We start from the raw sequence: 12,152 nt of genomic DNA, 5'->3' as shown, positions 1-12,152 counted from the left end.
TTATTATTATTATTAGTAGTAGTAGTAGAAGTAGAAGTAGTAGTAGTAGTAGTAGTAGTAGTAGCAAATAGTAGTTGTAATAAATAGGAACCGATACCACGTGCTTTCAGATCGCATAGACGCAGATATTTCAAATATTTGCATCATATTTTTCTTCCTATTTCACGTTATAGATCGAGGAAAGAAAAAAATGTCGCGTTATAAATAGGAAGTAAAAAATTTGTCTTTTTGTAAATTTTCTTGTCAATTTGTTGTCCTTAAAATATCTTAATTTTTCTTTTTTCTTTCTTTCTTTCTTTCTTTTATGTTTTTTAAGCAGGCGTCAGAGTGAAGGATGCGGTAAGCGCACTGCTAATTCGTGATTTAACAGGTAAATAAACGAGAGCCGGTGTAAATCGTTTTTCCGAATTGGAATCGTCACTGTTAACCGATGAGGGATCCTGTTGTTCATCGATCAGGAATGGTTGCATTATCGTTTTCTCAATATTTACATTAGCATCTTGAGGCATGGCATAACAAGCTGGTACTTTGTGTCTGTTGGCAATATCCTTTAAGGTTTTACTAAGTTCAGCTATTACGCTGTCAGTTGGATCACCGATAGCCGTGTGATCCTTTTTAACGTGCCTTCTAATCCTGTTTACATTGGTCGTTGCATAACCGCACTGAGCGCATTTGAAAGTTCCGTGCGGGGTTACTTGGACTGGGTTGTTGTCCTCTTGAACTTTCGGATTTATCATTTGTTGTTGTTCCGATTGGATTTGCGTTGGTTGATTGATTTGCGTTTGATTGATTACACTATTGTCCTCTTTAGTTTCTATTTCCAATTTGGTATCTTTCGAATCTAAATGTATACCAAGCTTTTCTTGATCAACATTCGGTGTTTGAAGTATCGGTGGTGTTTGAAATTGCGTCAGCAATGCTGAAAATTGATGTCTCGTTAACAAATGTTGATGCAATTGTTCGGGCTGATGAAATCTTTGCGAACATATCGGACATTGAAGTGTATTACTCTCGGTCTCGATATTTTCCTGCGTATTAACGTGAGATCTTTCGTGTAGAAATAAAAATGGTAATACGGTTGTGGAAAAATTGCAATAGGAACAACGATAACTTTTCAATTGTTGATCGTCCGAAGAAGAACCCAATAAATTCGACAACACTTGATTTCCCAAGCCCGTTAAATCGGTCGGTTTGTTTTGTTGACTCAATTCAAAACCATTTGGTATTTTCAAATTGGATAATTGTGCGCTTGATTTCGACGAATTACCAGCAGCAGCAGCAGCAGCAGCAGCAGCAGTAGCCGACCGATTGTTGCTTTTCGACGTTGACGTTTGATTTTGTTGTTCCATCTCGCGCCACTTGTCAATACCATTTTTTCCATGATCGTTTAAAAGATGTGCTTTAAGCCATTTTATACTGCGAAACCTTCTACTGCAAAACGGACAAACTTCGGTAAAATATGTAAAATAACGATGACTAAGATCACCCAATTGTTCCGGTTTCAATGCAGCATCCTCGGAACTGGATGCATCGAACGATTCCTGTTTAGCCGAGGAGGAAGATGAAGTATTTTCGTTGACTATTCCATGACTGTTGTGTTTATGTACTCTTAAGAAATATTTACTGCACAATTCCTTGTTACAAATGTTACATATTACGCCACCTATTTGCGCGCCGTTTTCTATCTGAATTCCGTGCATCTTTTGCATATGCGTTTTCATAAAATACTTGTTACACAATTCTTTATTGCAAATAACGCAGTAACTCGAAGTAGGTGTCATAGACGCAATCTTTTTATCCGATTGCGTTTGATTGTTACTGTTGGGTGTAGTCGGATTGGTCGTCGAATTAATTATCGAACTAGAACTCGTAGTCGTAGGTACTTGTAACAAAGGATTTGGCAGAGTAGCTTGATGTTCCTCGACGATATGCTTTTTCAAAGCTTCCTGATTAACATAATCCTTCTCGCACAACGTACAAAATGCCGTTACGTTGGTATTACTCGGTGATTTTTCTTGACCAGGTGAAAGGGGATTATCCGAGACGTTACCGTGTTCGGTAGCCATGTGAATTCTTAATGCGGATCTCGATTCGCATTCTTTTCCACAAATGTTACAGGATTGTAACACCTTACCGATAACCGATTGATCCAAGCCATTCAATTGTAAGATCATCGTTTGAAGTTTTTGAAGATCTTCGGAAATGGAATCCGTGCGTTGATCCTGCGACGTGTCCTGATCGAATTCTTGCCTGGGCGAGTGTTCTTCACCGTTATTCTCGTGCATTTTCCTGCAATGTGCTTGATAAAGTCCGATAGTTTGGAATCTTATTCCGCAAGGTTTACACTCGTAATCGTCGTTGGTACGATCGTTCGATTCGGATCCGTTTCCGGATTCGGTTACGATTAAATTCAATGGGCTAGTTTGTACCTGGTGCCAGGTCAATGCTGCCGCCGGATTGCTGGGTGACTTTTCGTTGTCTTGTATAACGATACCGTGTCGTTTCATTTTGTGGGTACGCAAGAAATACTTGTTGCAATATTCCTTGCAACATATTTCGCAGAACGCGTCGGGATTGATGACACCAAGACGACGAAGACGATCGGCGTTGAATCCAGAATCGCGTGCCTGTTGGATCGATTGGGGAGACAGGTGTCTCGGTGCTGGCATAAACGTCGTCTCTTCTTGTTCCATGCCGAAGTCTTGTTTGAAAAGCGACTCGATACCACCAGGACTGCTACGCGGTGTCTCCCTGTCGTCTTCGCTTTGAGAAGCAGGTAATGATTGATCGGTATGTTCGATCGACTCGTTGTTGTGCATCTTTTGCTTGTGCTTCCTAACGGATTCCTCGTTTTTAAAACGTTTTTGACAAATTTCGCATGGTACGCTTGGCATCGGCGGAGTGGCAGGKGGTTCCAATTTAATTGTGTTGCTTGAATATCCACCAACAACACCACTACCACCAACAACACCACCACCAACAGCACCACCACCACCACCGGTTGGAAATAATTGTGTAGGAACATTGTTGGCACTTTCATTCGGATTCGGTCCAGGTGAATCCACGTAAATACCGTGCTTGTTAGCCTTGTGCGTTTTTAAGAAATACTTATTACAAAATTCTTTGTTACACAGATCGCAATAAGCCTCGGGATTGAATATCCTAACCGGGGCAACAGGAGCTATCGACGTTCTTGGAATATGCGTCGGATCGGTCAATGGAAACGTTGACAGTGGAAGGTACGATGCCAGGGCACCTGGAAATCCCGATAATGCTTGCAAATGATGATTACTCATTGCCAATTGATTCGACGGTCCTGGCCAAGGTTCCTCGCTTTGCGATTGCATTTGCGTTTGCGATTGCACGCTATGTTGTTGTTGCTGCTGTTGCTGTTGTTGTTGCTGTTGTTGGTTTATCCAAGAAGATGGGAAAGTTTTAACGGTCAAAAGATTGACGGGACTGTCCGATAGATTGGAAGGTGGTTCTAATTTAATAACAGGCGAGTTATGTTGTAACATAACACTCGTTTGATTGCTCCCAGAACCGTGTTCGTTCTCCAAATGTACGTTCAACATTTCTCTGTTCTCGAGAAACATACCGCAATATTGACAACGAATATCACTCTGAAGATTATCATCTTCCATCGAGGAATGATGATGATGATGGTGATGATGATGATGATGATGAAGAAGGTGGTGATGATGATTGTTCAACGATCTAACCGACAATTTATTTTCGGCGTCAACGTTAAGCTCCCCCTCTTCGATGCCCCCCTCCCTATCATCATCATCATCATCATCGTCATCCTCCTCTACCTCCCCCCTTCTTTCTACTTCCCCCACGAGTTCTCCCTCCTCCTCCACCTCCTCCTCGTCATCATCCTCGTTAGATTCGTCTTGGAGACCGCTCATCAAGGACGAGGAAAATCTTACCGGTGTCGTTTGCTTTCGTCTCTTCTTCGGTCCAGCTAAATCAGCGTCTCCGTGAAGACGAAGACCCTTCTTCCTCAAATCTCGTTCATTCGAACTGGAACCTCCGCCGTCGCTGTCTACCTCAGTGAGATCCGATATCGTCGTCGTAGTCGTCGTAGTCGTCGTCGTTGTCGTCTCCTGTGCCATGCTAGACGACATCATGTTTGACTTTTCTTCTCTTTTTTCAAAGAGTCTTCCTCTCCTCCACCCCTCCACTAACTCTCCTCCTCCCTCCTTCCACGTCAGATCTTCTCCCTCTGCAGACAAGGTTAAATTCGTGTTAGTTTGTTTTTTTTCTTTTTATCGTTGGAATATTTTTATCATACCTTTCCTTTTTATTTTTTTTGTTAGTTTCTTAGGATATTCTCTTGTATAGATTGTAAATCATTGGAATGATTTATAAATAAATAAATAAATAAAAATATTAAAAACATAATTTCTTCATAGGTTTTTACATTTTACGATATGCAATTAACATTATCATATGAATTCATTGATTTATATACTCAATCAAACAAATCGTAATACTGCCGATATGAAATTTTGCAAAGTACCCTTAACACATATTGCCTTCTATCTCAATTTCAATATATGCATCTAACATTTAAAATAAAACATAATTAAATGATAAATATTGAAAAAGGATATTAATTTGAAACAATATTATAAACGATTTTATTCGAAAAAGGATAAGGTATTTAATAAGAAAGAAAGAAAGAAAGAAAGAGAGGGAGGGAGGGGGTGGTTTATAAGATAGGATAGAACTAACGAGCATTTCGTAGTTCCATGAAGGGTGAGAAAGGAAGAAGAAATTTGGCGAAAGAGACGTGCGCGAACAGTACGCCCTTTTCGTTCGATGGACATGCGGTTGAAAAAGGGAGACGTTTTCGGGGGTGAGCACATGACTCATATATACACATACGTATATATAATATATATATATATATATATCTACACCCACCCCTTAGATATTTTCTAGGGACGAATTCGGAGGATTGTACGAATATGCATTTCAGAACCTTGGTAATTACTAATTCAGAACGAGGAGCCAATATTACTGACTGCTTCTTTTGTGTCTTTTGCTATAGTTAGATCCGAGTGCATTGACCTCTTCTTATATAGAAAATCATGCTCCTACTACCAATATGTATATATGTATAATAAATGTTCTATCTTTTGTTCTTGAGAAATAAAGAAAAAAAAAAAAAAATAAAAGAATATCATCGAATTATAATAAGAGTTTTGTGGAATATGTGTGATTGAACTTTTTTTTTTTCACTTTGTTCTCGTCGAATAATTGTAATTGTTCCCTAACTTTTACCGAATCTAGCTGTAACCTTTTTTTTTATCGATACACTTTCTTTTCTTTTCTTCTCTTTTTTTTCTATCGAATTGTCATCATACAATAACTAAATTGTAGTAAAAAAACAATGCTATAATTTTCTTTATATTGGTAGAGACAAAATTCTATAGGGATTTGGTTTATTCTTTTTTCTTTTTTGTTTCTTTTCTTTTCGGAAATTCTTTTGTGATTTACATTTCGAAAGTTAACAGAAAAGAAAAAAAAAAAAAGATACGACCGAGACAAGGAAGGTAAATCATTTTTGTTTTCATGGGAAATTGTCAATCACAGGTAAACGTAATGTACAGGTAAACCTATGGCGAACTATATATAAAGAAAAAAAGATAGAGAAACAGACGCTATAATTTACTATAACGGATAGACGAAAAATTGGTGTGGCTATTTTTATTGTTTTTTTTTCTTTAAATTCCTCCACGCCCCTATGAACTTTTGATTACGCTTTTGTGCAAAAGAAACGAAAATCACCGGACAACAAGAAATCTTCTCGTAATTTTGTTTCTACCTACAAAATTGTGCCGTTAAATGCATATAGACACAAACTTTATAAGAAAATATGATAAAAAAAAAAAAAAAAAAGACTACCGAGACGAAAATTGGAATTGATCGTCCAGAAAATTCCTTTGATTGATTTCAATTATCCGTGCTCGAACGAACTTTCCTATAATTTTTACCTCTCTTTCCCCTTATGAAATTTTTTATTAAAAACGAAGCCACAAAAATTTTTGTAAGAAAGTATAACAACAAAAACCCCACCCCTCCCAAAAAAAAAATCGTGAAAAAATTGGCATTGATTTTTCAATCGAAATTTCTTGAAATTTTATTCATTCGACACGTCAATTAGAAAAAAAAGAAAAAAAAAATAGAGAAAAATCCAGACACTTTTCTAATTTTATTATCGAACAAATTTCTTACCTAAAATAATAATAATTTACATGGAATCATTACACATACGCGTGTACTTGTAACGCGTTCGTTTCATAACCGAATTCTTCTTAAAACACTGGTATCATCTTGAACACAGCACATCGATGACACTTAGGTTAACGCGAATGATGAGAATCGAAAGGTACTCTCTAAGTATCTTCTTTAGGTGTTCCATGTGTGACACTTGGCTAAGAATTTCTAGGAACGTTTAGATATCGAGTTGGATAGACTATCCAAAAGGAGGAGGAGGAGGAGGAGGAGTAGGAGGAGGAGGAGGAAGGGTCCTTAAAAGGGCTGCTGAAAGACGATTGGGAAATACGTTATTGGCACGTTCGGACTTCTTTCTTTTTATCGAAAAGGAAAGAAGGGGAAGATAAGAAACACACACTCACACAAACACACGTACATCCATATATATATATATATATATACACACAAATGTATAAGAAATAGGAAAGGAAAAGGAAACAAAAAAAAAAGAAAATTGTCTCGAGTGTCCTTGAATTTAGGAGTTGGTTTGGAAGATAATATATATCAGAAGAAGAAAAAAAAAATGTGGAAGGAAAGTAAAATTCTTTAGTACGATATTAAACGTTGGGAAAGAAGAAGAATAGGAAGGAAAATGATGGGGATTTTTACTACTTTTTTCTTTTCTTATGTTTTCCTTCTTCTACTTTTCTTTCTTTTTTTTTTTTTATCTGGGGAATATTTCTAGGGGAAATATATAAGGAAGAAGGAATCAGGTAGTCGCGTGCCCTGTTTTGCGGGCTCCTTGCACGCTGCTTTAAGTCCCCTCGAATTCTCCTAGGTTACTGTTTGGTATAGAAACGCGTGCCCTATGAAGGGCCCCGTCTCTCTATTCTTCTTCCCTTCCACCTTCGAAATATATCGAATCCCTTACCCCCACCCCGTTAACAATTTTAGGGAGACCTCATGTTTTTCTGCATTTACTGGATAGATGATTTCTACGATCATCTGATCATCTGTGAGTCATCTATTAATGCAACCCGAATATATTTTTTTCATTCTTATTACTTTTTTCTTTTTCTCCTTTATTTTTAATTATATATAATTATTGTTTTTAATTATAGACTTTCTTTTATTATTATTCCTGATTTTATATTTATAAATATATTCTCGATTCTGTGTGTCAGATGATATATGATTATTTTTTATTTTCAATTATTATCAATTTTATAACAATATATATATATATATTTTTGTAGAAAACATTCGTAATTGAAATTTGATATTAAACGATAATTCGTTCAATAATTTCTTTTATATAACTCACATATATATATATACACAATTCGTTTTATTATAGGTAAAAAAGAAAAGTAAAAGTGATCGAATGGAAAAAAGAAAAAAAAGAATTAGACAAATATAATATATTTATATATATTATTAGAAATTTTGTAGACTCGCGTGCCGTTAGAAAAGGAAATTGGATTACGCGAGGGGTTGCGATAGGTGGTTGAGAGAAAAATAAAGTAATAAAAGAAAGAACGAAAGTAGTAGTAGTAGTAGTAGGAGGGGCAAGGGGGCTAGGGGGTGAATTTTGTCGATGGAAAACCCGCATTTCAACGTAACCTTTGACAGATTTTCCAAAAATACGTATAAATACGCCCGTATGTTCGCGTTCACTCTTCTTACCACATATATATATATATATATATATATATATATATATATATATCTTCTCACACACACACACATATACAAACACGTATATCTATATACATGTATTATGAAAACGTAGAACGTTGTACATAGTTGGAATTGGATGAATGATAGGAAAAATGGGGAGACTAAGGGTTCTGCGTTGTCCTTTCGAAAGGGTGTCGAGAAAAACATGTTATATGATAGAAAGAGAAAGAAAAAGAAAAATAAAGAGAGAGAGAAAGAGAGAGAGAGATGGACAATGAGATCGAAGTTTTATGACAAAGCTTTTCCTTCCTCCGAATAATAGTAAAAATGTAACTCTTGAAAAATTCTATATATTTTCATCTTCATTCAATTATAAATTAATTAATTAATCGTCAATAATGGATACACCTACGAATACAAATCAACACGAATTTAATGTTAATTCATTTAATTTTACGAATATAATTTGAATGATTTATAAAGTATCGTATCGTTTTCGATTTTTATATCATTTATGAATCATGTTCAATGTCACGAATAAAAAGTTTTACGTGAAATTATTTTCACAGCTGTTCTTCACTAACTTTGTCTCTAATGCATGCATGCATGCATGCATGTGTGTGTGTGTGGTGTGCGAGTGCAACTAAATGTAACGATCGAAACTAAATAATCATAACTATTCGTTGTATTAGTATGATTTAGACAGACCCTTGTCTCTTTTTCTCACGATTATGAATTATATACCTGTATCATGATTTACATATAAATTTTTGGTTGTTATATTTTTTGTTGTGTGCCTTTATATTGTGATATTATTCTTATAGGTATTATTTAACATAAGTGAGAATTGTTCGTAAGTTTTGTATATAACATCGTTAATAATTACATTTATTTCTTTATTTTTTTGATACCGACGACTAACACATTTTTTTATTTTTCAAGGGGATCATTTTTATAGTAAAGAAAAAAGAAAAAAAAAGAAGAAAAATTCGCGACGAACGAACTCTTTAGGCCAATGAAATAATTTTTATTCCTAAAGTAATATACGTAAAAGAAAGAAAAAAAAAAAAAAAAAACAAAAAATGAAAAGGAAGAAAAAAAAAAAAGGTGTAAAACAAAATTTCGGGATCGTAGGAAAAGTCGAAAATTAAGGAGAAGAAGAGATCGCGCCGGTTAAAATAAATCCTATGCGTGTATGTGTATGTTTATGTGGGTGTGCGTTTCTATTGGATAGAAAGGAAAAAAGTATGGTTGTATTGGTGCGTGGGAGTGAGTGCGTTTATGTGTGATTTCAGTAGAGGCCTATTGATCGAGCAGCGAACTTCGGTGGTCCGCACACGCGCATAAGTCTTCTCGTAAACAAGACAAATATCATCGCAATAGCAACAGCAAAAGCAGCAGCAGAAGCAGAAGCAACAGAAGAAACAGAAATCCTAAAAATCCATCCACCTATCCTGAGTCGTTTTGTTTTCTTCCCAGCCCTCCACACAAAAATTACGAAAAGGAAAGAAAGAAAGAAAAAAAAATACACCTCCCACGCTATTGTGGAAATTTTCAATTTATATCTTTATCATTTATGAAATTTTTCCTTTACGTGTTATCTCAATATATTTTTTTTCTCTATGAAAATAAATGATATCAAATGAAACATTTAAAAATAGATAATAGGATCGGAATTTTTAAGAGGAATTACGACAAATACGTAATTGGAAGTTTTATATTTTAAAGAATTGAATTATATATATATTATATTATAATTTATAAAACTGAGAGAAAGAGTAGACATTTTTATATTCAATTTAATTCGAATGGAAATGTTAATTTTCATTGAACAAAAATAAGATTCCGTTGGAAGTAAATATTCGATACCACGTGGTAGATAATAATAATAAAATAATAATAATAATAATAATAATAAAAAGGAAAGAGATTTGACGTGTTAGCTGCACTATTATCCGCATAAAATAATCAACATTAAAAGGATGATACGATAAAACGTTAGAATCCCGTATAGAGTTAAATGTATTGCAACAGTATCTGCATGTGATCTGAACAATCGGAAACAAAGTGGGGATCACGAGAGTGTATGAAAGTGAATAAAGGAAAGGAAAGGAAGGAAAAGGTTGGTCGAAAGGTTGGATCTGCGCAATGCGTGTCGTCAGATGAACCACGTGGAGTATTCGCATGCAAAAGACGTAGGAGTAAACGTGAGTGTAAGAAGGGAGTTTTAGTCGACCCTCAAATGGCTAACAGTACGGTATTACATCGTTTCGTTCTTATCCTAAAAGACAAGATCACCCGGTTCAAAAAAAAAGAAGAAGAAGAAAATAAAAAGCAAGAACAATAAGTTAAATTCAATCGTAAGCACATTTATCATAAAGTTTGAGTATTTGAATGAATTGTTCATTCGTTTATTGGGCATTACGTGAAACATCATTTGCAACAATATAATAATCGTAGAATATTTTAAAAAAAGAAGAAAATGAAGAAGAAGAAATAACGTGGAAAACTAAACGTAATTATAATTATTAATTCATTAATTGTGTCAATTCAATTCTCATACGATTTTAATTAAAACGTTGACAATTAACACGATTGATTACGATAATTATTTGTATTATTTAAAAAAGAGTCAAGTATTTTTTTTTTTCTCCTCGATAGAAGAAGAAATTTCGTTTGTTCTACGATAATATAAGTCAAAGAGAAAATAAAAGAAGAGAAAAGATAATGGGACTTACCGTGATCACGATCAGCTTAGTCGAGTCCTCCACGTGAATCGGCCCAAGGCAATCGTCGTTGTTTAAACTCGACAATTTGTATGTTATTTTTCTCTTATCCATTTGTCGATCATACGAGATCAAGATCTCGTTTTCTTTATCACGATAATGACGCGAGTATCTACTCCGATGATAACGCGACGGCACTTCTTTACTTTCACTATTTCGCACTGTAGAAAACAGACCAATGAACAAAATTGAATTCTTTTTTTAGGGGGCAGCAAGTGGGGGTGATAGAAATTCTTCGAAGTGAAAAAACACCAATGGAAAGTAAGACAGAGAGAGAGACAGTGATAAAGGGATTGAGAATATAAAAACAAAAAATAAATAAAAGTATGGTGGTACTCTAAGGTACCACTATGAAGGGGTTGATAAGAAAAAAAAAAAAGAAAAAGGGGATGAAGAAGAAGAAGAAGAAGAAGAAGAGGAAGAAGAAGAAGAAGAAGAGGAATAAACAGGACGCCTAAAGCTCGGACTTACTTACTATTGTTTTGACCATCGTGCCACGATGGCGGCCATACTTGATATGAGAAAGTATCCCCCACATTGTCCACGGCCATCCGCTAATTCCCCCATACACCCCCGCGTTGATTCAACTCCACCGTGCACCCCTCCACTAGCTTTCCACCCCACCTCCTCCTTCCCCCAACGCCCCTCTTTCCTTTTCCTCCTTCTACATCTAAACCTTCTTGTTCTCCTCCACCCATTTCTCTTCTTTTTCTTCTTCTTCTTCTTTCTCGAACTCCCACCAGTCGTCCTACCGCGAAGTCACCCCTTGCGGCGTGCCAACCAACCCTCCCCCAGCCCCATTCTACCCCACACGTAGTCTTTCAAACTCAGGGATGGATTTCTTTCATTTCGCTACGGGGTTCTCTTTTATTTTTACGATTGTATTCTTTTTATTTTACTTCTTATTCTTTTTCTTTTTCTTTTCGATACGTTCGATTTTGTTTTGTATCATTTATATTATTGTATTTTATCAATCTAAATTTTTGGTAATATTTTTATCGTTGGTGTGGATTGTTGTTCGTTTGGAATAGAACGAATTAATTTACATTTGATTTGATATCGTGTTTTATTAGAAAGGGTTTGAAAAGTGTAGGGTTTATTAAAGGCTAGATACAATCCTGAGGAAAAGTTCGTCCTTGGTCGAGGTACTTCCTCCACCTCTTTTTAACCCTCACCGCACCTGCACGCGTGTGTTAAAAAGAGAGACAGAGTGTGTATACACATACACATAACACATAACACACACACAGAGCAGACGAGAATACACGCACGCATACACACGCGTTCTCTAAACTACTATCGTTGTCTTTCTTTAACCAGAAGGAGTCTTACAAGCCAGTCTTTTTACCCCAATTCACAGTTTCCCATTCTATCTTGAGCTTTTCTGATGGTGAAAGAAAAAGATAAGAAGTGGAAGAAGAAGAAAAAGGAAAAATGGTGAAGGTAGTGGAAAATGTA

The 12,152-nt window shown here is 35.7% G+C and overlaps 1 protein-coding gene across 1 annotated transcript; it reads right to left on the bottom strand.

The window, feature by feature from the left end:
• Window positions 1-275: 275 nt before the first annotated feature.
• LOC106789664 lies at window positions 276-10,732 on the bottom strand. The gene is made up of 3 exons (XM_014754076.1): window positions 10,647-10,732; window positions 3,827-4,228; window positions 276-3,664 (listed from the first exon to the last, which is right to left on the bottom strand). The coding sequence occupies exons 2-3, from the start codon at window positions 4,131-4,133 to the stop codon at window positions 312-314; spliced, it is 3,660 nt and encodes a 1,219-aa protein (XP_014609562.1). The 5' UTR covers window positions 4,134-4,228; window positions 10,647-10,732; the 3' UTR covers window positions 276-311.
• Window positions 10,733-12,152: the final 1,420 nt, after the last annotated feature.

This window comes from Polistes canadensis, unplaced genomic scaffold (genome assembly GCF_001313835.1).
Source record: "Polistes canadensis isolate GaletaPanama2010 unplaced genomic scaffold, ASM131383v1 scaffold_195, whole genome shotgun sequence".
In the NCBI taxonomy this organism is placed as follows: domain Eukaryota; kingdom Metazoa; phylum Arthropoda; class Insecta; order Hymenoptera; family Vespidae; genus Polistes; species Polistes canadensis.
The sequence above is the reverse complement of the archived record's forward strand: the minus strand, read 5'-3'. Positions and strand labels throughout refer to the sequence as shown.